Below are 26,657 nucleotides of genomic sequence, written 5' to 3' on the forward strand. Positions count from 1 at the left end.
TTTTGACAGAGACCACATGGCCCTTGAGACCTAAAATATTTCTTATCTGGCTCTTTACTGGAAAAGTCTGTCAATCCCCGTCTTAGGTTGCTATCTGTATTCTGAGATCCCCAAAGATTTCACTGGTTAGAATTTTATATAAACACATCTTTCAATCAGTTCCCCAAAATAATTTTAGAGTTTGGCCAAGGAGCAAGAACATTATTAATTAGCTGTTCTTTAAGCTCAGATTCAATGTTGATGTTCTGAAAAGGAAATATATCCATGTGCTTTTGATCCGAAACTGTTTAAAACTTGCCTCAAACTTTGAAGATGTGTTTCTGCTGGTAGGTAACTGACAGCAGTTCGGATCAGTATGAGATCCTGAGCACCCACAGAATGAAGACAGCACGTGCCTTATTGGTGGCCAGTCGAGAGTTGGTTATTTCCTGTCTGCCCTGAGAAGTTGTCCCATTTCCAGCTTGAAAGGCTGGTCTGAGTCAGCCATCCTTCTTCTAATTTCTTTTCCTAGACTCTCCCCACCCCTCAAGATCAAACCTGTTTTTCAGATAATTTCATGGGCTAATCAACAGTCACTGTGGATATGGGGGTGGGAGGAAAAGCTTGTAAAAAGAGAAAAGCAGCATGGGAAGATTAGTAGGAAAGGAGTCATATTCTCTCCTCTGTTTCTCATCCTCTACATCCTCTGAGTCCCTCTAGAGAGCCTGGTTCCCCTAAACTAGTTTGCTATCTTTGTTCAACCCCAGCAACCAAAGCAATGATCATTTAACACAATCTGACAATCACTCTGTAGCAAGACCGGGGACTGAGTATGCAAGGAAACTTCATCATCATTTTGCTTTAGACAGAGCAATCACTCTAGTGCAGGAAGGAATTAAGGGCTGTGAATGACTTAAAGAAAAGAAAAAGAAAGAAATGACAGTGGCTTGTAGAACTGGAAGTATTCATACAGAATCAGCAGGATTCCAAAGCAACAGGTTCTTCAAACACTTTTTTAAAAATTTCATTTTACAAATAGAGCACTTGGTTATAACAAGACAATGGAAAAAGTAAGCTAATCTCATGGAGGGATTCTGGTGATTGTGAAAATATTAGATGCTCAAAGAAAGATTCCAATTCTAATGACTATGTAACTATTAGATACACAAGGGAAGAACAAAAGCACTGCAGTAAATCGTTGAGTCAGGTTATTGGCGTCGTAAATAGAAAACAAAACACATCCTCCAACAAAACTTACAGGGGGTAATGACCATTCACAGACAGCCTTTAACAGTTTCTTTGTACCAGTCACTGCTTGGTCTACTCTATGATACTGCAAATAAAGGTGTGGACTCTGAACATTCACCGGTAGTAAATCCACTTGACTCAACCCCAAAAGCAGGTGCAGTAGACAGCCAAGTCTTACATCAACTGGGATATATTGAATTTGAATCAGTGGCTGAGAAAGGAAAGGCTCTAGGTAGCATCATCCATCCTCAAGAGTTCCGACAGCTGGACAAATTATCCTATGCTTACAGAGCATTTAATAACAGCTGATATTCAGGTAGGACATTTTGCATGGATTTGAAAAAGTGTTCCAGTCTTTGTAAATAAGTTTATGAGACAACGTCAAGATAGGCATGGAGAAAAATCAGAGCAGAGACAACTCCATATCTACAGCATTCCAACATTATGTGTTTGAGTCAAAATGGAAAGGGACAAGAAACAGAAAAGTCACTGTTCTCTATGGTCATCATTGTCCTAACTGCAGAGGAGTTACAATCATGGGTCATGGGCAGTGTCATCTCTGTGTGGGGATGGTGGGGAAGAGGTAAAGGCCAGGCCAAAGCACTCTCTGCAGTACTTGGACCACTTTATCACCCCACACCAGCCTGAACCTCTCCTAGATCTACTTCCAATGTTAGGTTTCACATCTACTTACAGACATGATTTTATATTCTTTAAGCTACACGTAAGGTGGTTATCATTGCTATGATGCCTATTATGTATATTCCTTGCTTTTCTTTTACTTTAATGTTCAACAAATACCGCAAAGGTAGGTTTGGGAGTTGTGCTTTTTGTTTCTTTTAAAGTCAGCAATTTATTTGCGTATATTTTCTTGGGGAGGAAAAGATGGCAAAAAATTATTTCTTTCTTTTCTTTTCTCTTTCCTTCCTTCCTTCCGTCTTTCCTTCTTTCTTTCTTTTTTTTCTTTTCCTTCAAGAACTGGGACGAAAGAGAATTGCGCAAATGTGTTCCTGCACCACCTCATGATTTGCCTGCATTACTGTTGTGCATTTAAATGCCATTCCATGCACCAACTACAGGAGACATGGACACACAGAGATGCCGAAGGCTCTAGATAGGAGGTGGCATTCTGCTAGAAACCCCACCACCAATCAAGCCCAGGAAGGGGTCAGCAAACCCTGTATCCGCTTGCGACTATGAGTAACCTTTTTTACTTGAAAGGCACGTATAGGATACTTCCCAGCCAGGAAGCTAAAGCATAGGATCTTCATGACATCAAAAAAAAGGGGGGGGGGGTATCTATGGTCTATGGTCCTTTTGCAAAATCAGGTGTAGTAAGTTTAACGACTACCAACAGTCAGGAAGTCTGTCTGAAGTCTTTTGGAAGAGCTAAAAAAAAAACCACCACCATCATACTCCTACTCCCATTAACACAGGGCCCTATAACCACCTTGCTGAGGCACTGGCTGGTTGCTCCTCTTGGAGCCAGTGCCAGACGCTGAATCATTACACCAAGTCTCCGGCACCTGAGTTGTCTTTGGAGGGATTCCATTCAAGCAGTGCCCAAGCCTGAGCCTGTTTAGCTCATGAGAGTTGACAAGATCACAGCCTAGGCTGCTATGACTGTAGGCCACATTAGCGTTGCAATGAAGTAAAACCAAAGTGAAGTTTATTAGAAAATGTCTAAAATGTTAAGTTGGATGCTGCATCAAACTCTTTTTCCCCTCTGTTTAAGACTAGATTGTGTTTAAAAATAAATAAGTTGGCCCCATCCTCCAGGTTCCCAAAGTAGAAAAAAATCGGGGTCAAATGCAAGGATAAATGAATCAAAAGGCTCTATTAACTCACTGTATTTAACCCACTGTTTTTTGCAATTGCCTTTTATGAGGGTGCAGCTCAGCAACTCTCATTATGAATAATTCAGATTCACATCTTTTCATACCTCAGAATGAGACTTGCTAATTTTGAAGCTTGTGGAAGAATCTAACTAGAATTATGCTCAAAATAATGGAGGATTTTCCATGATTTTCCTAGTAACACTGAACCCAGTTCTTGCTCAAACAAATATGGTGCTGTATTTCTTTTTTTCTTATACTATAAGTCACACATACTCGGGATGCCCTAAGAGGCAATTAACACCTATGAATGCTTTGCTTCACAAAGTACCTTCCTTTTCTTGCCTGAATTTGGGCAAAGAAGCAAAGAGTAAAAATGATTTAGAGGCAACATTCCAGCAGATAGAAGACAAAAGAAAGAAACAGAAATGGGAATATAGGAAAGGCCCAAATAAGATTAATAATGTAAAACATGGAACTACTCACTATTGATCAAACATTAGGATTGGAGGGGGGAAATCCTAATATTCTCCATTAATTTACACTCCCTAAAGCGTTATTTAAAATAGCTAAGATTGTATCTGTATAACAATTTGAAAAATGAGGAGCATCCAGAAACACAGGGACAAGTGCAGCATAACTTCCCTACATTTAAGACACTAAATAAAAACACTGTATTGAATTGTTTACTATGAACCAGACGCTGTGCTAGTTAGTTTCTCTCTACACTAATTTTATTTCTTGTTCCCAGCTTTTCTAAGGGAAGTTGGGGAAAGTTGTATAACTCTTGATTTAAAATGGGCAAACAGAGACAGATTGTCAAGTTCAGTGACTTGCCCAAGGTCATAAGTCTACAGAGTGACTAGGATGGAAAAACAAAAACAAAACATTGTCTCATGAGAACTTGATACTCACACTGTACCAAGGTCACTGATTAGACCAAAGATGGCTGTGGGTAATCTTGGCAAAGGGCTATGCAGACCTCCGGAGCTAAAAATGCATGACTCACTGTGGGCTCTTCTGCTTCCAAAATGAAGGGAAGGGTCTTTTCTCAGTGTCACACCTTCTAACTTTAATCTCCCTTCTTTTCCCCACACAAAAGACTTGCTTTTTTTCAACCAGATCTTTCCACGGCCAGGACTCCGTGAGCCATAACCATATCTACAAGTCTGCCCTCCCTGTTCTTTGCCCCCATTTACATGGCATCTAAGAATCTTTTTCATCTAAATTCAACCATTCCCTAAAAACTCTGTTCACAATCCAATTCCTTCAAGCAGCAGTGTCCCCTGATATCCCCAGACCCAAGGGACCAGCCCTGCTTCTGAATCCCTGTAGCAGCATCCTGTGTTTCTACTGTTGTGATGGCAAACTCCAAGCAGGCGGACAGGAAGGAATTAACAAGTCCAGCTATCTCTGCTCTCTCACACACTGTGTTTTCACCTCTCTGGTTATCTGAGTTCATCCACCTTCTTTTGGAATATTGATGTTGTCCCCATCATACCTTGATTCTCAGCTCTTCCTCAAGCCTCATTCTGGACAAGTCCCTCATTCTTTGGTTCAGCTAAGCCAAGGGTGGATTTTTTTATAAAAGGAACTTTTCGTAAAGCAAATAAGAGAAAAGTAGAGCTAAGAGAACACATGTCTTTTTCTTTTTTTTACCCAAATTTCACTAAAGTCCAGCCACAGTTAATGACTCTGGACACCTGTATCTTACACTTCACCTCCATCTAAGTGAGATCCACTCGGTGTGACTTTTAGGTCCAGCGGGATTTCTAGCTCTTGTTTTAAGCCACTGTAGACTCTTGCACTCTGCTATAAATACATTTTTCTTCTTTTTTTAGTGGAGGTGGTATAGGTGCTAACTTACTGTGTTATTAAACCTGCCCTGGTCATTGGGGATAAGGAAGATAATTAAAAGTTGTAATTTTTTTAGTGTTTATTGCCAGACAAGTACCAAACAGTACAGAGTCATTATATTATTTATTTTTTCACAATTCTTTGAGGTAAATTATACCCAGTTAACAGATGAGGGGGAGAGAGAGAGAGAGGGAAGTGGGCAAGGGTGAAAAAACTAACTACTGGGTACTATGCTCAGTACCTGGGTGTCGGGATATCCCCAAACTCAGCATCATGCGATATACCCAGGTAACAAATCTGCACATGTACCCATGAATTTAAATTAAAAGTTGAAGTTATATTTTTTTAAAAAAGAAATGATACAGAGGGACTCCATATGTCTACTACCTAGTGCTGAAAAGAAATTATTTTCAAGTTGGGCCTATCAGGTTAGACCTTTCTCAGTTTTTGCCTTTTCAGCAGTTATACGCTTATAATTTTTTTTTTCTTCTCTCTGGAGAGAAAAAAATTCTGGACAATTCTTGGAAAAAATAATATTAAAAAACAATCCCCAAATAAAAACACCACAATTGTTTACTATAAATACATTGTTTAAAGTATGTAAAATAACTACAATAGTTAAACTATTTTACCTACTCCAAAATATTTGTGTTACTTATTATGCAAAGCATATAGAAAAATGTTTCAAATATCACTATTTCAATTGATACTTATAATACAGCATGATGTATGCAAGTGTGTGGTGCACGCATTATGTTTGTGGTTATTTTAACATGTAGATCATAAACTGTGTGTCAAAAAAAAAAAAAAAAAAACAGAGACACACAAGACCAGAGAGGTTAAATTGTAAAGATTATGTGACATATGTAGGTAAAGCCCTTAGCACAGCACCTGAAGCATGATAGTTATTCAGTAAATGGAAACTAAAACTATTACTATATGTATAATACACTGCCCCAGGCATAAGAGAATATATTTTCTCAATGGAAAGCAAAGATTCCTTTTTCCCAGTGATCTCAAACCACTGGTCGTCCTCTTTATAGAAACACTAAGAAAACTTGCAGCATCCTCTCTTGAACCCAAAGAGATCTAAGGCAGTCAACTTTAATTGTACAAAAAGCAAACTGAGGACAAGAGGGGTACATGGTTTATCTGTAGTCACACAGATGACATGCAGCTGAGAATCCTGGCTCTTTCCAATGGCAAAGGCACTTGAGCAAATATGACTCTTTCTGACTCTTACCAAACATTCACCCATGCCTTGCTAATTCCCAATGCAGGAATGGCTGCCTAAGAGGCAAATATTGAGCTAGGGGGAGATGATGATACTGGTGGTGATGCTACCAATGAAGAAAATGGTGACTTAACACTGAATTTCAACTACAATTGGTTCTAAATTGCTTTATATAAACCGAAAGTTTATGTAATGTGGTCAAGTTCACACAACCTGGATAGAATCCCTTCACTATATTCAAGAACGACATACACAAAAAGTCCACTAATCCACAGACCTATGGATTTGGAGTTCTTCCATTCACCTGGAACTAGAAGACTACTTGCTTAACATGACTGATTAAAAAAAAAAGTAGACATATATAGAAAAATATATCAGGTTAATCTAAGCCACACAAAAAGGTAACTTTGTAATGAACTTTAGAAAGATTACATCTTATGGTGGCAAAGAAATACAGATTTGATTGGCTTGGTCGCGGAATTAGAAACTCTTTAAAAGAGAATTTGAAAAAAACTGTGGTCATCTGATACACAGTTATGTTCACAGAGTTGTGCTCGAAAAGTGACAATGATCTTTGGAACTTCCAGTAACCACAGTTTAGCATAAGATGGAACTTGAGTCTCCAGGCATGAAGAAGTAAGGATTCTCTGGGAATTTGGGGGAATTACTGACCCAGAGAGAATCATAGGAATTACAAAGAAATAGAAGTTTGCTTTGAAAAACATTACTGTATTTCTACAAAAGCAGCATACATAGTGGTTGAACACACACCAATCATTGTGTCTGGATCTGAAGGCCAATTCCACCATTTGCTAGCTGTGTGACCTGAGACAAGCTAGTTAACCTCTCTGTGTCTTAGTTTCTTCCTCAATAAGAATGGGAGGAACTGAAAGTGCCTATGTCAAATTGATACATGTAAAGTGCATAGTCTAGAGCCTCACACTCAATAAGTAACAAGTGATTTTGAAAAGTGCTGTATAACTACAGATTATGAAAGTAGTAAGTTCATGGTAGAAGATATGTAAAATGTATACATGAATTGGGAGAGTAATAAAAAAAAATATGACACCATCATCTGCAATGACACATTGTCAGCATTTGGGGATATGATTAAGAAAAGGCATTTTCCGCCAGGCATGGTGGCTCACACCTGCAATCCCAGCACTTTGGGAGGCTGAGGCAGATGGATCACGAGGTCAGGAGATCGCGACCATCCTGGTTAACATCGTGAAACATTGTCTCTACTAAAAATACAAAAAAATTAGCCAGGCACGGTGGCAGGCACCTGTAGTCCCAGCTACTCAGGAGGCTGGGGCAGGACAATGGCGTGAACCCGGGAGGCGGAGCTTGCAGTGAGCTGAGATCGCACCACTGCACTCCAGCCTGGGTCACAGAGCGAGACTCCGTCTCAAAAAATAATAATAATAACAAATAAAAAAAAGAAAATAAATTTCCTTGGGCCAGGCACGGTGGCTCATGCCTGTAATCCCAGCACTTTGTGAGGCCAAGGCAGGGGGACCACTTGAGCCCAGGAGTTGGAGACCAGCCCAGGCAACGTGGCAAAACTCCGTCTTCTACTAAAAATACAAAAATTAGCCAGGTGTGGTGGTACACACCTGTAGTCCCAGCTACTTAGGAGGATGAGGCATGAGAATTGCTTGAACCCATGAGACGCAGGCTGCAGTGGGCTGAGATAGCACTACTGAACTCCAGCCTGGGTAACAGAGCAAGATTCTGTCTCAAAGGAAAAAAAAAAACAAACAAACCAAAAAAAAAAAAAAAAAAGAAAAAGAAGAAAAAGAAAGAAAGAAAAAAGAAAAGAATATTTCTTAAGCAAAAACTGGAATCATTTTGTATGGTCTTTTGAAAATTACATTTTGAAATTAAAAGCACATTTTGAGTAGAGATTTGTTTCAAATCTAATTTCTATATTCAGGTTCCAACAAACAAACAGTATAAGGAGCCAAACAACCCAAGCACCTCCACCCTACTGTGGAGTTTTCTGGAAAAGCTTTCAACAAAGGAGTCTGAACAGTAAATGGCACTTGCCTAATTTTTACACTGTGCTTTAGAAACCCAGGAAGGAGGCCCACGGCACTCCAGAATTGAAGAATCACACAGTACCATACCAGGTTAACAGCATGTTTCAATTCTTTTGCCCCCAAAGCATGTAACTACAGAGCAACCGCTGACTTAACTTTGCAGCGCCCATAAGCAGTACTGTATCTGTTTCTTCACAAAGAACAAACTAACTTGATTTTTGTGGAAGTTAAATTGCCAACATCATATTGAGTTAAAGAGAAACAAAACAAAAATCAGAAGTTTCAGCCCATGCTGTATCTTTAAAAAAAAAAAATACATCCTTTGACCCCAAATAGATTAAAATTAAGCGCGATTAGTCTTCAACACCTCCTCCCTCCCACCACCATCAACATCACGCACTAGCTATATTTTCCAGGCCAGTTTCTTCATGGTAAAACACTTTCTCATGAGACTGCCTGTGGTCAGGGCTGACTATGTCACAGGAAAAAATGCTTCTCATGATCTCTAGATCATAGCACTTCCAGGTCTAGCATGAGCATTAAATACAGACACACCCGGAAATTGTAAATGATTTTAACAACAGGACATTTTCCCACCTCAAAAGTGGGATAATCTTTGCAGCCTACCTATGTCCCTGGGGTGTTCTGAGTATTAACAAGTTAGCATTAGTCAGGCACTTTGATTTCTACAGACAAAGGGCTCTGTATAAATACAAAGTATGATTATCCAACCCAACTGCCTTTTGGAGAGAGGCGGAAAGGCCACTGCTTCCATCATTGTCCTCTCAAGAGCAAAGCAACCTCCCAGTTATCTGCAGGGCAACACTCGTGAAAGTTGTGCTGTATCTGAGCCTCTGCTGCACCGTTCCCTTATATAGTCAATGAAGAGGGAACCCCTTCTGTGTGCATATTTTCAATTCACATTCCAAAACAGTATAGGCAATGAAACAGATTTTCGGCTGTGATTTATAGGCCTGGATGTGACTGGGCCAGGCACTGTGCTAGAATCACGCACATCACTTCTTCAGGATGTGGAGAAGTAAGGAGGCCCCTACAGAAAATCATGTTCCTGTATTTAAAGAATGTGCCAGTATGCGCACATATCTCAGTGAATGCCTACATATTAAGAATGATTTCACAAAGCCGTGCAAACCCCACCTGAGAACTAAAAAAATACATAAATTTTAAATCTAAATTTAATATAGATTTGAGCCTTTCCCTTGGCCTCTGGAGGAATCAATTTGAGATAATGACAACCTTGAAGATAATGAAATAGGTTACATAATATTAAAGACTAGAAGGTATTTCTGAGGGACACAGACATATAAGTAGACTCTCTGTATTACAGCACCTGCCTAACATCTTTAAAGAGAGGGACAAAATGTTGGCCTCTGATAAATTATGTTGTACCCTAGCCACAGACACTATGGTATACTTTCCTTTAGTTGAGTTATTCATCTTTAGCTTTAAACATCAGAATATAGCCTTCAACAAAACGGTAAGAGCCACTGGTTTGTCCAATGGTATTATGATTTAAAACACACACACATACACCACACAGTCAAGCTACTGAGGCAGGCATTCCTAAGTGAACTGTCTAGAAAAAGCTAAACTAATGAACAAAGTAATCCTGGGAAATCCTGTTCCATAAAACCATTAGTTGCAATAGGCTAATTCTCAATAAAAAGCCTGGCAAATTCTCAGAAGGCAAAAAGCCTCCTGAGCCTTAAGGGTTAACTCACTTGCCTTAAAATAAAAAAAAAGACACATATAATTTCCTTTTATCATAAAACAATGCATTTATTATTTTCTGTATATCTGTTAAAGGGCATGGCTTTTGGAGTGGAAAACAAAACAGAACTTGGTCACATGTTTATTTGCTTCAGCTACTCCCTTCCCCTTCTGATAAATAATCAAACATGCCATCCAGAAAAAACAAAACCAGCGAGCTGGGAAATTTGATGGTCATCAAATAGACTGAGATACCAAGAAAAGCAGCCCACTGTTCCCACACTGAGTTTTCAGCCCCCACACCTACACTAACATCTGAGTAAATACCTTCAGTCACTCTTTCCATTTTCCCTGCAATTACTCCTACTGTTAAACAAATTGTCCTTAAGGCAGTCGCAAACATCTTATTTTTTCTTGCAAAGGAGAACAACTTCTGAACATTCAAAAAAGCCATCATAGCCATAGCAATACACACACATGCACACGCACATACATACAATTATTTTATGTATTTAAATGTTTCTTCTATGAGAGGTTTGGACAACCCCAGACCATATTTCTTTCTCTATTCTAATAGATGCTGTTTTAGACACTAAATTTTAAAAATATTTAGTCTGGGGACTAGCAAACAAGGCTCACAGCAATAACAATTCTCTTAAGATCAAAAGAGCTAATTTTCCATTTCCTGTCTATTCCCTGACCACTATATAGTTAAAAAAGAAATATTAACACCTGGCTTACCAATTAAACTGAAGTTGGGGGTCAGGGAAGGGGGGTGTGGAGGGAGGGGAGAGAGGCAAAAGGAGTGACTACAGACAGGAAAAGGTGGAACCTTTTTAAAAAATGTCAAACCATGTGTTTAAAAAGTCATTTCAACAGAAAGGACTAAGAGAGCCGTTAGATCGCTCTTCTACTCAAGAGCCAGGAGGCAGCCCAAGTCCAAGGGCTTTTCCTGCCATACTGATGATCCACAAGGAAAATTTTGAAAAGAGCCTTCCAACATCAAAGTTAACAACCATCACAGAAAGTGAGGCAGGCTTCCCTTTCCCTCTGCAGCCCACTCCGTTGAAACAATAGGAATATGAATGAGATAATGACCGTGCGTGTTTCAGCAGTCTGACTTTTATTGGCATGAAATTGGTACAAATATTATCAAGCCTGATTCACAAATGATGACGGTGTCGTGATGCAAACATTAGGGGACAATTCTGTAGATGCAGAATTACAAAGGCACCATCCCCACATTCTCTTACTACTTGTGATAACAGGAAGAAAAAGAAGGCAACGCGAAACAATGTCACAGTAAGCAGAGAGAGGTTCCAATCTACGTTCAGCCTATAAAACTATCCTGACACCACCCGGCTGCTTACTTAGCTGATTATATCCAAAGACATATTTGAAAGCAAGAGTGAATTAAACAAGGAGTTAGAAGGAGACGGTCCTCTCAAATCTCTAAAAAGAAAAAAGCCTCTGATGGAGAGAGGAGGGAAGGGGGAGGAAAAAAAGCAGTAAACAAGTTGGATCATCTTATTTCGCCCTTCGGAGAATGTCTGCACAAGAACGGATCCCTAGTTTAAAAGTTTAACCCACCAAAAAAAATGTTTCTTTTTCTCTGGACACTTACAGAGAAAATGAAGAGTTTGGCGAAGGGAGCCCGTACTGTCTGCCTTTGGATTTCCGTCTTCTTGCTGTAGATGGGTTCTGGCTGTTTCTGCGAAGCGGGGGTTGCCGAGTGGTAAAAAAGATGTTTGAATAAACAGGAAGTACTGTGCGGCTGAAGCACACTCGAAGAGAAAACACACTGGAACATTGCCCTTTGTAGGCAACCTCAGGGAGGTTTGCCTCCACAGTAGCTGGCTGGGCTCTCACTAAATGACAAAGAAACCACAAGAATTCCTCAAGTAATTCTTCACTTTCAAAGTTGAAAGATCAGTTGGAGCTTGCAGGTAATTTTCAAAGTTGCATTTAGCACTTAAAGAAATCTATTAATGCCACACGTATCTAAACCGCTCCAGGTCTGCAAGCAGCGACACAGCACACGCAGTGTGCCCTGGCTAGACCAAGCCCTAGCCAAACACAGCTCATTCACGCAGACAAATACACACCAACAGGGTTTCGGGAAACCTGCTCTTGAGATATTTTTGTGGTGACATTTACATAGGCAGGATGCTTTAAAAAAAAAAAAAAAAGAAGAAGAAAATTCAGATTTTGCAGACTTTAGAGGATTTTGTCACATGTATTTTTAAAGAACATATCGTCCCGTATTCCAGAGATATGCCCTGGATCTGGCTTTGACTGGCTGTCCTTTATATTTTCTTTCTCCACCATCAACCAAACTACCTGTTTATTTCCAGATGCCTAGCTTGCCTACTGGAACACTCCTTAACCCGCCCCAAAATGATTATCACAGTCCTGTCTTCCGTCACCGGAGTAATTCAACAGATACTGTAAAGAAAAGTAAACTGGTAAAGGCACAGCAAGTCAGCTTGAAAAATAAGAGGAAGAGTTGAACAGCCATATTCAATAACAAAAAAAAAAAAAAAAAAGGAAGAAAAGGATTCCTTCTGAAAATGTATTGCTCTTGTGGCAATGTTCTTCTGCCACGGAAGCTACTGATTTGTTATTTAGAGTGGAATGCTGGACTGTCTGTCATCCAGGTGCTAATACTCGGCTAAAATAACTCATTGGGAGCTGTCAGTGGGATGTTTACATAGGCCCCAATCTTTTCTTCATAGAAGGAAATTTTTTACTGGAATTCATCTTCTTTTGATCTCACATTCAAAGCAACGGCAGCTTGATAGACATTCAAGTCTGAAAGCAAATCCAGACGCTGAAGATAAACCGCCAGAAAATGACAGGCAGAAGCATCTAAAGCTTATAAAAATGAAGAGAACAGCATGTCGCCTGAGTATTACAATAGCAGAAATCAAGAGACATATTAGGTGGAACTGATCAGCCACAAAAACAGTTCAAAAGGCAGATCATAGAAACAGAGGACTAGGCTAGGGGGAAAAAATGGGAAAGATCTGGTTTACTGCCTCATCTCCCTTCTGAGCCTCACAGTGCTTCCACGCCTGCCTTCCCCACTTTGGGAAGGGGTGGAGTATCCAATGCAAATGTTCCTCTCTAACTCAGCTGGTCCAGTTAGAGACCAGGAAATGATTTCCTAGCAATCCATTTTCAAGGGGCAGGAGAAAAAGGCAGACTCTTACCTTGCTCAGTGTCCAACATGCTGCATTTTATTAGCATCCCCTGCAGCTGCTCTGCGTTGCAGTATCAAAAGGCACACAGCCTGGGCGCCATGAAAGTGGGCGGTCAGGAAAACCATCTCTCAACAGAAGAGCTATAAGTAGTTCGAGATGGGGCTAGAGAGCTCTAAGCAGTCCAGTTCCCTAAAATGGCTAGTTATGGAATGAACACAAATGTTCCAGCCTCAGTCACACAAATAGATGTGTTCTGTCCTACAGATATGTAACAGCTCAACACCTAGTAGCTTTTAAGCCAACTAGGGCAGTTCTGTAAAGGAATTATCACAACTTTCTTAGAGACATGCAATTAAAAAAAAAAAAAGCCTCTTATTTTCATTAAAGTCAGTGCATACAATGAAATACTAATTATCCCAACAATTTTGTTCTTAAAGCTGTTTGTTAACAAACACTGAATGTGAACAGGCAGCATCAGGTTAAAGGGCAACAGAATTCCACATTATAATTTAGCCCGCGGTTATTCCTGATTGCAAGCACCCTCTGGGACTGCAAAGCAAGATCTTCTTTTGCAGCACGCTTGGATTTTTAAAATTAGTGCCCCTCCTTTTTTGCATAATAAACCAACATTAAAATATGGATTAAAAAATGTACAAGCCAATTTTTAAAAGCTATAATCAGTTTAGCATTTGCCTTGTGCAAACGAGTCCCGGGTAACTAAGTTACAAAGGCAAAAAACAAACAACACAAACAAACAAAGCCAAAGCCCTACTGGATCCTACGAGTGTTTTTTCAAGACACCTCTGCCATGCCTATACAGCTATCAGATGTGCTGAAGTCGATGATTTCCCTTTGAACTGTACTAGTTCAATCTGTGAAAGTCACCCTGGTTGTTCTCTAACCATAAAAAAAAAAAAGCAAACAAACATAGTTGCTCTCAACACTTATTTCCAAACTTCCCCCAACTAAATATTCCGTGTTGTTGCAATTGTTCGATTCACAAAAAACACAGAAAGGTTTGTCGTGAAAACGAAATGCAAATTCCCTTATATATTATAAAATAGGTTCTTCCTCTACAAAGAATGCCGCCACCACCGCTGTGATGCAAGGAGCAGCAACACTCCACTTCTCATGGCCATTAGAAATCTTTTTTTAAAAATCTGCCACGTATAAAGACCTTCATTAGTATAATTAAATGACTGTTGGGTTTTTGTGATATAAACAACTTTTGATATGTCATTTAAAAACCTCATAATAACATCATTAAAGAGCCACCATTTTTAATAGAGAAATTGTCTGCTCAGGGCCATGGAACAGTCGTCTCGCTCTGGGCCTCTTCCTCCTCTCCCTTTCAGACTTCTGCTGGACTTGAATGTCACCATAGACCTTGAATCCTTGAATGTGAAATGGCTTCACGCTAATTGCTCTAATTGCTTGAAGATGTGCAGGCAGGTGAAACCTGATCCCTGTGGCCATTGTAGACCAAGAACAACACGGGAATGTTTACACAGTGGTTTGATTTTAATAGACAGAAGGGCTGAGTTTAAGACAGCAAAAACACAGCTAATAGGTGACCTCTTAATGTAGTCCTCCTCTAAATAAAAAAAAAGGACACACAACAAAATACAATTTCATGTTCTAAAAGGCAACGTCCTAAATACCAAGGTTATTTGCTTGACTCTTGGAGTTGAGTACATGTTACATTGCACCTGACATTTTATACCCGAAAGTCTACCCCGAGTATGTGTGCGTGTGATTTTTTTTTTTACTTTAAAACAAAAAAGCACTTTATATGTCAGTCAACTTACAAACAGATTATGACTCCACGGTATTTCCTATTAAGTGCATTCATTTAAATTTTAAATTGAATATTTTTCACAGCTGTAAAACTCCTTGAACCTTAAACGGAAGGCTTGGGTGTCTCCTTGTTTATTCCTTTGCCTCTTCTGTCCCCACCCCCATTTATGGAATTCTTGACCCTTGTCCATTTCTTGATTGCAGTTGAAGTTGAGCCCAAACCCTCTCACACTGGTGCTTCAGACATTTGTCTAAAGGCTTTCAGGATCTTGTTTCTTTGTTGCTGTGTGGGACTGTGGTCTCCTTCCACCTAGACAGACTAAGGTGGCCATAAGAGTGGCCAAAATAGTTATTCAAAAACAGTGGCTATTCTCCTTGATGTTTTAACAATCTGGAATGGACACCAAGGTTTAACGATGGCTCCCCAGGGCCGTCTCTTAACAGGGCACAAAGGTAACCACGCTAGACAAGAAATACATGATAGCAAGGTCAAGAGAAAAATACAGCAGCACCTCCAAGGTATCATTAACAAAAGGAAACCCACAAAGGTTAGGGGAAGTGTTAGGTATTGAGATAGGTAGGTAGGCAGGCAGGTAGATAGATAGCTCAAGGATCCAAATGTATAGGAGCATTTCATATATAGCCAAGGAAATACTGCCAAACAGAAAATGAGAATGAAACATATACTACAGTAGGAAAAATGCGGCAAAACAATGGAATTATTTTAAGGTTAAGCTGGGCAATTAGAGCCAATGATACACCTTGTAAATGAGAACAGAGAAGCACGAAATACCCTTAGAGCAGGGAGTATGGTCTAACTGCTGCTCTGCCAAGTTATGCTGTATATTAACTTCTGATGATGAAATACAAAATGCAGCAGAAAGGGGGTAAAAGTTCTCTTAAAGCTACAAAAACTTTAACTATATAAGCTAAGTAATAAATACAGGCCCTTCTTTTCCTGGACTATTTGTCTCCCCGGACACTGAAAGACAAAATAATGAAACAAAAATAACTGCGTAGAACCTCCCTTTGAATCACAGCCACCTCACATACATTTCCAGACAATCCTACTTTCTTCTAAAAGTTATAATCCCCGGCCAGGCACAGTGGCTCACGCCTGTAATCCCAGCACTTTGGGAGGCCGAGGTAGGCGGATCACGAGGTCGTAAGAGATCGAGACCATCCTGGTCAACATGGCGAAACCCCATCTCTACTAAAAACACAAAAATTAGCTGGGTGTGGTGATGTGTGCCTGTAGTCCTAGCTGCTCAGGAGGCAAAGGCAGGAGAATCACTTGAACCCGGGAGGTGGAGCTTGCAGTGAGCCGAGATCGCACCACTGCACTCCAGCCTGGCGACAGAGTGAGAGTCCGTCTCAAAAAAAAAAAAAAAAAAAAAAAAAAAATTATAATCTCCTATTAAGAAGAAATGCCCTTCCCTCTGAAAAAGGAGGGGGAACCAGTAACCATTTGTACATGTACAGATTAAGTATAAACCAGTCCAAGCCAGTGAGAGGAACACAGAGGAAAAAAGTAAACAGGCCCCTACCCCCTACCCCCAAAATAGTTCCCCTTGGAAGTTCTAAGTGGTGAGTGCCTGGTACCGAAGGCTGCCCTGTTCCTTGGAGGGGTCAGCAAAGCTATGCTAAACTGACAGGTTCAGTTTACAGCAGGCCAGAACTTTGTTTGGATATACTGGCCTTGTTCACCGCCAGCTTAACAACAGATGGCTAGAAAACTTTCATTATGTTGCACAGGACTGAACTGCAAACAACCCAGAAAACTGTGAAAAGTTTAACTCCCTCTGAACCAATGTGCCAAACCAGGGCCTGCCCAGAGCCAGTGAACCAGCTTAGGGACAAGGGGACCGTGGAAGTGATGGTTAAAATAACACTGCCCACGTCAAGTCAAAGCACCTTTCCAGGCTCCAAAACGGCAGAGACCCACCCAAATCTTTATTTAACTCTTCAAGCGCCAGGCCATATAAGGAGTGGCATTGACCATGCCTTCTTTACTTTTCCAAAATGTATGGCAGACTTTCCCTCCCTTTGGAGAAAGAAAATCTTACTCCAGACAATTCCCAATCCCCAAGCTCCCGTTCTGCCTTCCCGTCTCCTGGAAGTTGGGAGCACAGGACCAAATTGTCTTACCCTAACACCCAGAGTTAAATATGATTTATCTAAATCTGTTTATAATTTAAATATTCATTAAGTAGATTCAATCACATGAACCCTAATATCTCCTAATGCTCTGAGACAGGTTATAAATGCACCTTTGAAGGTTTAATTCAATTGGCAATCTGAGAAATCTTATCACTGGAAATGTGTTATTTTCATATTATTCAAGAAATGAACGAATGTGTTTTCCACAAATGTATTTTAGAAGCTACCCTTTCCTGTTATTGAAAGAAAATTGTGTTTATTACTCCTTTAGCATAGTGTAAACTCATAAACGTCAACAGAGAGTACAAGGAAAACTGTCAACTAAATATTGTTTCCTTCATGAGCTGTTCTTCCAAGTCAATTACGCCTTTCAACTTCTGGGGCATTGTATGATAAACTGGCAGTAAAAATCATTCACATTAATATACCATGGTGCCTTGCCTGCAAAAGGTAATTAAAGAAGTAAATGACTCATAAGAATAGACATATTAGCTGCAAAATGAAAGGCAACTGAGCTGCCACATAAAAATATGTACCATTAAGATACTGCATTTTCATATTCCTGTAATCAGCTTCAGTAGACTAATGCTTATTTAATCCAGTTCTGTGCTAAGTCCATCAACAACTGTTTTTTGCTGTTTTCTCCTTGACTGAACATTATGAGAGCAGGTTTAGAATAAATACTGCAATGAGATTTTTGCATACTCAATTGAAGAACAGGTTTTTACATTTTAAAATCTATTTTTCTTTCTCTGAGAAATACAACATAAAAAAAAGATTACTGGTGGAAAAAAATATATATGTATATTGCTAGCTAGACATGTCCCTTCAAATGGCAGAACACTGCAGCAAAATATTTGTTTCCATATTCACTATTTCTGACCTGTACCACTATCAGCATAAGGGTGTCATGCCTCCACTTGCCAGATCTCAGCTTCCTTTATGAAGCACTCCCTTTTGTTAATAATGTCTTCCATTAGCATTAGCAGGATGAGGGCAATTTATCCTTTGGCAGGGATGGAAAGAGAAGGCAAGATATGAGGAGGGGGTTAGTGTGGGGGGTGGTGGGAGAGTCTCTCAGACATGCCTAGTGGCCTCTGAGTCCTTTTCCTTCCAGGCTGTTAGCTACCTGACTGGGTAAACCCTTCTCAAAGAGAAGCGAATTGACCCTCAAAATAACTGCTCTATTTTCCAATCTCCGGCTTTCCAACTGACATTTTGCTCTCTTCTCCATATCCCTTTATATTTCAGCACATCCTTGCCAGCCCAGCCAAGCCACAGCAAAACATCCTCCATACAGTCTGAGATTTTTTCACTTCACGTGCTCACTTCTCTGCTGCGGGAACCTTGATCTTAACCAGTGAGATGGATCCACCATTTGTACTATTAATATTTTGGGGAACACTAGATGCATGAGGTTTCCTGGAGGCTGAAGAAATGCCTGTTCTGATTGTGGAAATCAGGGCTCTTTGTTGATAACTGATGCAGCCTAAAGCTTTTGCGGATTCAGTTTGGGAGTTTTAGCTTTCAAAACTCATGCAGCTCCTCCAATGTCAGCAGTGAAAATCAGCCTAGGATATCTCAACTTCTATCACGTTTGTCAACAATTCACCCACCTTCAATAACATCCGAATGCATCTGGATGGTGCCCACTAACCTATCAAAAAATCCAAAAGATAATTGGGGTTTTTTTTTTGGGGGGGGTGCAAGACCATGGGCTTTCAATAAAGGTAAAGTTCTAGATTTCTCTACAAGTTGTGCCTTCTCCCCTTCCCTCCTCCTATGAATATACAAATCTCTTTGGCTTTAAAACTGATGAGCACCCACCAGCCAGGCCCTCAAGGACAGTGCAGGATGTGAGGATGGCCCTACAAGGACCCTCCGAGATTTATTTATCTTTTCACAGTTCTTGGAACTGTGGAGAGCGTCTCAGATTTAGGCTGGATCTCTTCTTGTAATGTATTATTGCCTCAATGTTCGAGCAGACACCACACGGAACCACAACTAATGAGCTCTAGTCCTTTTTCTAATTAAGGAACAAAGGTTCCTGTGTGCGCAGAATGGTGACGCTGTCTGGAGAACACACGTGGAGGAAGAAGCGAATGCTTCTAATTGCCTCAAAATGGGATTTTTAATATTTAGGAACATAATGGGATCGGGAAATAAGAACATTTCCAACATCCTTTACAAATAAGCCTTTACAAAATATTGTTAGCTGTTAATAACACATCATTATCAAAAATGGAAAGTCATGAATACAGTGCATGTAACCTTTGTATTCACGTGAATTAACCTATATGTACGAATACAATGATACATGAATTAGTTTTTTAAAATACATTAAAAAAAATAAAAGCCCTCCTTTGAAAAAGAAAGGCGAGAAGGCAGCTCCTCTGAGCCTGATATTCCTCAGACCTTAGCAGATTAGGATTCAAACATGTAATTAAGAAAGATAACCCCAGTTTTTATAGTAATTAGGGGCTGTGGGAAATAGGATACTATCTCTCAAAAGTGTTACAAATATACCACACTTCTAAATAACCTGCAATGCTTGGAAAGTATACTCACTACCAAGGGCAAAGCTGCTATGCAGTGAGGGAACAGTAAATGACAGACTGGCGTTCAAGTCCATTAGCTGCTATGTGATAGGAGCACATTCACTGGCACGCGACCTGTGAAAAATCTTAGATCTCTTTAAATCTTTGAATTGGATTACTGCATTAATTCTTAAGAACTGCAATCCTTCAACCAAGTCAAATTACCCTCATTAACAGTGGAAAAACTGCCTCTGCAATAAGTTAAAGAAAAAGATATTTATTACCTATAATCACTTTCACATACTTCACCTAGAAATATGATGAACTGATGCCAACAACTCTGAAAATGGCATCCTGGTTTCACATATTAATTTGGATTAAAATTAAAAATACAAATGCAAGTATTTGCATGCTATTTAAAATTATTTTCACATCTACAGGAAATTTTATTTTATGATTACAATCCTCAGATAAGAAGTAAATAGCTCCATTTTACAGGAGGGGAAATTGGGGCATATATAGAGATACAGGGACAGTTGTCTAAGCTTTCCCGGGCTAATTGGGGTAACACAGAGTCTCCTGGTCTCCTGTTCTGGGCTCACACCGTCGGAATTAAACCAGAAATTCAGACTCATAATGGCACTGTAATACAATGCACTGACTTCTCTAAATCAAACTCAGTGCGTTAAAAGGGAGGCAAAATAAATGAGAAGATAGGAATGCAGCTTTAAGTGTAGAAATGATAACCACAGTAAATACTACAACAGAAGCTGCCTCAATTCTTCCATCACTACATTTGCTATTACTGTTTAACCTGCCTTGAACATCCATTGAATTTAGAGTGATTAAAAAAAAAAAGAAATGTTAATTGATCTACTCTGCCCTTGTTACTCCCTAAAATGGTCTCACCTGAAATGTGGTGACAGCTTGACCGACTTTGAACCACTTTGGATACTTTATGGGAAATGAACTCTTTGAAGTTCCACTGACTTCTTTCTGTTCCTCAGCTCTACGGATATTACTGCTCTGGTTCTATTACTTCCCAGCACAAGCCAGGGCAGGAGAATCCACATCCCAGGTAAGCCAACCAAGTGGAGACGGGGTTGGGCACAGGCAAGCCAGTCTGCACTTACAGAAACAGACTCTTTTGATATTATGTGTTAAGGAATGGGAAAAGGTGAACAGGTAGTTGATATGAATCAATACTTCCAAGGAGCCACAATAAAATGCTAACTGGAGTTCATAATAAAACCCAGGGACTACAAGGTTCCTAAGTGCCTCTGAATTTAAAACAAGATAAATTGTGCTCACGGTGGTTATATGCAGAATGTGTGTATTTCAACCTAAGATTTTAAACGAAGTAGTCCTCACTTAATATATGATAATAAAAATCAATTACATAGAATATCATCTCCACTGATCCTAAAATCTACTGTAACTTTTTTTTTTTAAGGTTGAGTACCCCTTATCCAAAATTATTGGGATCAAGTGTTTAGGATTTCAGAGCTTTTAGGATGTTGGAATATCTGCATACACATGGTAAGACATCTTAGAGAAGGGACCCAAGTCTCACCATGACATCCATTTATGTTTCATACACACCTTATACACACAGCCTGAAGACAATCTGATACAAGACTTTTGATAATTTGGGGCATGAAACAAAGATTTGACTGCATTTTGACTGAGACCCATCACATGAGGTCAGATGTGGTATCATGTTGGCACTCAAAAAGTCTGATTTTGAAGTACTTCTGGTTTTGGATTTTCCTGTTAGGGATTTCAACCTGCAACTTCCAAAAGCGTTGTTGTTAAGATAAGCATTTCAATTCTACACCAGATTTGCAGTCATAGTTAAAAGAATATAGTCTAATAATTGTGAAAATAGCATTTATCAGTCTCACTTTGTGTCAGGCATTTGTATTCGCTATCCTTTCAATGAAGGTGGGAATTATCATGCCTATTTCACAGGGAAGGAAAACAAGGCGGCTGACTATCTTGCCCAATGTCACACAGCTTCTAAGTAGGTATTTAAATACTGTGACTGTCTGGAGGTGAAGGTGAAGCTTGGGGGAAAATCAGAGAGAAGAACTTTTCAAAAGAGGACTGTGAGAAAGGAGAGGCATCTGTCTTGGGACATTAAAAAAATCTGTGAAGAAGTCAGGCACGGGGCAACTGTAGTCCTAGCTATTCGGGAGGCCAACGTGGGAGGATCTCTTAAGCTCAGAAGTTTGAGGCCAGTGTAGGCAACATAGTAAGACTTGGTCTCCAAGAAAAAAAAAAATTGCCAAGAAACTGCGATCCAGGCTGGGCATGATGGCTCATGCCTGTAATCCCAGCACTTTGGGAGGCCAAGGCGGGTGGATCACGAGGTCAAGAGATAGAGACCATCCTGGCTAACTCAATGAAACCCCATCTCTACTAAAAATCCAAAAAATTAGCCAGGTGTGGTGGCGGGCGCCTGAAATTCCAGTTACTAGGGAGGCTGAGGCAGGAGAATCAGTTGAACCCAGAAGATGGAGGAGGCAGTGAGCCAAGATCACGCAACTGCACTCCAGCCTGGTGACAGAGCAAGACTCTGTCTCAAAAAAAAAAAAAAAACCAAAACTGTGATCCAAACATCAGACTGTCCATGATTTGGAAGACTCATCACACACCTCCTTTCCAGTAACACTGCATGTTTTGAAGGATGATACAAAAATTCTTCTTTGGTTCTACCACTTGTAGAGTCCCCTCCCCCACTTTTAAGAGCTTTGTGACTGTCTATCAGGTACTTTTCAAACAATAAATGCTTTAGCAGTGACCTCATGGTTAACTTGGTTTCACTACTCAGGCAACCTTTCAAAACAAATGTTAAAGTTAACCATTCTACAGGCACCAGAACATTAGCTTCTATTTACACATCAATTAAACACATAATTTCTGGTGCCTACTTTGTACTAAGCACAGTTTAGGCACTGGGCCTAGGAGGGAGAACAAGACAGACCTGGCCCTTCCCTTTCTGATACTACAGTCTAGCGGGAGATAGAGTAAGACACCAGCAATCAACAAATCCAGAATAATTAGAGAGACACTATGAAGGAAGCCTCAGAGAGCCTTCATTAAAAAATAAATAAATAAATAAATAAATAAATTTCTCATTTTTAACCTACTCTAGATAAGTCCATCAAGGAATTCATTCATGAAGAGGTGATATTTAATATGAAACCCACAAGTAAAGAAGAAATCAAATAGCCAAGGAGCAGAAAGAAGGTTCAAGAAGATGGAGCACAGAGGCTGAAAAGAAAGCATGAAACAGTGCTTAAGAAATGAACTTACTGAATTGTTAGTGAAATAGAATTGTGTTGCTCAACTAATCCTATATCTACTTCATTCTTCTTCAACCCTTTGAAGGTAAACAGAAGTATACAGATTACAAATATGCTTTCAATCAAATGACTTAATAAGTACAAAATGCGTCATGTTGACAAAAAAAAAAAAAAGAAAAAAAACCCTGTAAAAACATTAAGGAATTGATGTAATTACCACTGAAAACAAATACCTTGGAGGTGGCCCTTGTTCCTGTCAATGTGTGCCATTTTTAAGGCTGTAATGTCACGTGGTAGGCAGAATTCTCAGGTGACCCTTACATTCCTATGCCTGGTGTAACACACCCCTTCCCAGAGTCAATCATGCACTAATCCAGGTGCTATGTGAAGGGGTTTTGTGGATGTATTAAGGTTCCAAATCAGCTGACCTGAAGAAATTGATATTATCTGAGTGGGCCTGACGGAATCACATGAGCCCTTTCAATTGAAGTTTAGAGCCCAGAGATAGAGGAAGTCAGATATTCTGAAGCACAAGAAAGACTGATGTGCCCCTACTGGCTTCACGATGGAAGAGACCATGTGGCAAGAAATGTGGGTAGACTCTAGATGCTGAGAGCAGCTGCAGGCTGACAGCCAGCAAGGAAGCAGGGACCTCAGTCCTACAGCCAAAAGGAAACGGATTCTACCAACAACCTGGATAAGCTTAGGAGCAGATTCTTTCCCCGAGCCTCTCAACGAGGAATCAGTGCAGCTACCACCTGCATTGCAGCCTCCCTATTCTCTGAGCAGGGACTCCATTAACAGTGCACCTGGGCTTCTGACCTACAGAACTATGAGCTAATCAGGAGGTGTTTAAACTGCTAAATCTGTGGCAATTTGTTATGCAACAACAAAAACTAACACACGCAGAAAAAGAGATGAAATCACACTGCCTGCGTCTAAAGTTTATAAAGGAGTTTCTCTTACTCAATGAGTAAGAACCCAGATGGGAGGGAGGCGGGAAGAGAGATAAGGGGGCAGGAAAGAAAGGGCAGGGCAGGGCAGGACAGGGCAGGGCTTGCATTCAGGTCCCAGAGGGAACCACATGGTGACCCAGGGGAGCAATCACTTCTCTCTGGGCCTCACTTTCCTCATCTGCAAAAAGTTAGCAATAATAATGGGTGGTGGTGAGCGACGTCTTGGGAAAACACTAAGTGAAAACAGTTTGAAACTTATAAAGCGCCATCCAAGTTATTTTATATTCTTTCCTGGACCATTTTCATGTTTAGCTTCCTTTTCTAATTATTTCTATTACTTATTCTACTAATGATCAGGACACAAATACGGAATTGTCCTTGGCTAGAAAAGAGAAGAAGCATTTTAAGCTATTGTGGATCTTCTTGGCAGCCCGTGCAAAGGATGTGGGGATACCTTCCTGGGAAAAAGTGAAAGGACGTCGGCATGAGGTCCCTGGTGAAGACCCTGTCTCTCATCTTCCTTTCCCTCTTTGTTGCACAGTCTTCTGGAAGATGAAGTCAGAGGCCTGCATCGAATTCTAGCTTCACTCCTGACCTTAGGCAAGTAATCAAACCACACTGTGCCACAGTTTCCTCACATGTAAAATGGAAATAATAATGACACCACCTCCTAAGGCTGTTGTGAGGAGTAAGTCATTTAAAATAAATAAATTAGGCTGGGCACAGTGGCTCACATAAGTAATTCCAGTGCTTTGGGAGGCTGAGGCAAGAGGATCGCTTAAGCCCAGGAGTTAGAGACCACACTGGGTGACACTGCAAGACCCCATCTCTACAAAAAATAAAATAAAATGCATAAAGTACATGTTAACACAGTGTCCAGCACTTTATAAGCACCATATAAGTGTTACGATGATTACTTTTACTACTGCTATGAATAGGAGCTGATTTTTATTTTCCAGAAAATCTGTTGTCCCTCCAAGGGAATTTGGAAGATGGGGCTAAGTAAATATGTAAAATTATGTTTATAATATGGCTTTTACTAATAACTTTTCACGGTGCACTATAAAACCCATCTAACCTCTGATGAAAAAGAAAACCCTTCTATACTCATGATTTTTGCCACTAATTTTACTTTTACATGAATAGGAAAAAAAAAAGTATACAAGTCTTAAAACCTTGGCTTATTGCTTTTTAACAAGTAGTTTGGGCAAAACCAGCAAAGAGGATTCCTCTGCTAAAAGAGCCATGAAAGGTAAGAAATTTCAGCAAGGGGGTCAGAGATAAAACCACTCAGAAAAAGGAGGCAAAAGTAAAACCAGACAAAGGCTGAGTCCACCTCCGGAGCAGACTTCTCATCCTCACTAGCGTATGTACTGAACTCTCTGCGGCCTCTTTCTCAGGGCTGAAGAATGAGCAGTGGAATCAGCTCTCCCCAGACTTACAACCCAGCATGCAAGGCAGCCGAATAAGCAGGTGCCCTGGGAACATGGCACCTGCTTATTTGCTCCTGACAGGAGCATGAAATTTCCAGGGCTGGGTATTGTTCAGAGATCACCAGTGCGAGTGCTAGAGTCTCCACACGTGAGTTGCAAAGAAAGCATCTCATTTGGCAGGTAAGATGGGTTGACAGAAAAGTGGGCAGGAGAGGTTCCTGGGCAAAGGGCTGAGCGTGAGTGTGCCCTGCTAGAAAATAAAAGTGACCACAAGTGTTTGGGACCTGACAGAAAGGGCTAGGAGGCTGAGAAGGAATTGGATGAATCACAAGAGACGGGCTGGGCTGTGTAGAGCACGTGCAGCAGTTTGGACTGACACGTTGGTTTTTGGCAGGGGGGTACAGAGTATGAATCTCAGCACATGCATGGATTGGTATAATCACCAGCACAGTCAAGATACAGAAGGCCTCCACCACCCCCAAACTCCGTTGTGCCAACCTGTCGTAGTCACACCCTCCTCACCACCCCTGGCCCTGGGCAACCACTGATGGAGTCGCTACCACAGTTTTGTCTTTTCAGAAATGTCATGTAAATGGAATCATATAGTATGTAAACTTGGGAGATTGGCTTTTTTGACTTAATACCTCCGAGACCATTCTAAGCTGTGGGTCTATTAAGAGTCCATCCCTTATTCTTGCTGAGTAGTATTCCATTGTATGAGGTGCCACGGTCTGCTTATGCACATGCCCACTGAAGCATGTCCAGGTTGTTTCCAGCTTGGGGCAACTATAAATAGAGCTCCCACAAATCTTAGCCTATAGGTTTCTGTGTGAACATACGTCCTCATTTCTCTTCAATACATACACAAGAGTATGAGTAACTGTATGTTTAATTTTTTATTTTAATTAATTAATTAATTAATTTTTTAAGAAACTGCCCAGGCTGAGCGTGGTGGCTCACACCTGTAATCCCAGGACTTTGGGAGGCCAAGGCGGGTGGATCACCTGAGGTCAGGAGTTAGAGACCAGCCTGGCCAACATGGTGAAGCTCTGTCTCTACTAAAAATGCAAAAATCAGCCAGGAGTGGTGGCACGTGCCTGTAATCCCAACTACTAGGGAGGCTGAGGCAGGAGAATCGCTTGAACACGAGGGCGAAGGTTGCAGTGAGCTAAGATCGCACCATTGCACTTCAGCCCGGGCGAAAGAGCAAGACTCCATCTCAAAAAAAACCCAAAAAACTAAAAAACAAAAAACAACTGCCCAGCTGTTTTCCAAGGTGGCAGCATCACTTTACATTCCCACCGGCAATGCATGAAAGTTCACTTGCTCCACATCTT

At 40.4% G+C, this 26,657-nt stretch overlaps 1 protein-coding gene across 14 annotated transcripts in view; it reads right to left on the reverse strand.

The window, feature by feature from the left end:
* The window catches only part of LOC105479577 (forkhead box P1), a 630,259-nt gene that overhangs the window by 163,733 nt on the left and 439,869 nt on the right, over positions 1-26,657 (reverse strand). Inside the window, exon 1 of one of the 14 annotated variants that reach the window (XM_011737590.3) lies at positions 13,139-13,460. The exons of 9 other annotated variants lie outside the window; for them this stretch is intronic. Coding sequence is in view for 3 of the 5 variants with exons in the window: in XM_024792175.2 (XP_024647943.1) it covers positions 11,551-11,736 (186 nt within the window). In the remaining 2 variants the exon portion in view is untranslated. Of the gene's footprint in view, positions 1-11,550; positions 12,053-13,138; positions 13,461-26,657 lie in introns of those variants that run through there. 4 more of the 14 variants (XM_011737588.3, XM_024792175.2, XM_011737579.3 and 1 more) reach the window with 4 other exon arrangements.

This window comes from Macaca nemestrina, chromosome 2, assembly GCF_043159975.1.
Source record: "Macaca nemestrina isolate mMacNem1 chromosome 2, mMacNem.hap1, whole genome shotgun sequence".
Taxonomy (NCBI): Eukaryota; Metazoa; Chordata; class Mammalia; order Primates; family Cercopithecidae; genus Macaca; species Macaca nemestrina.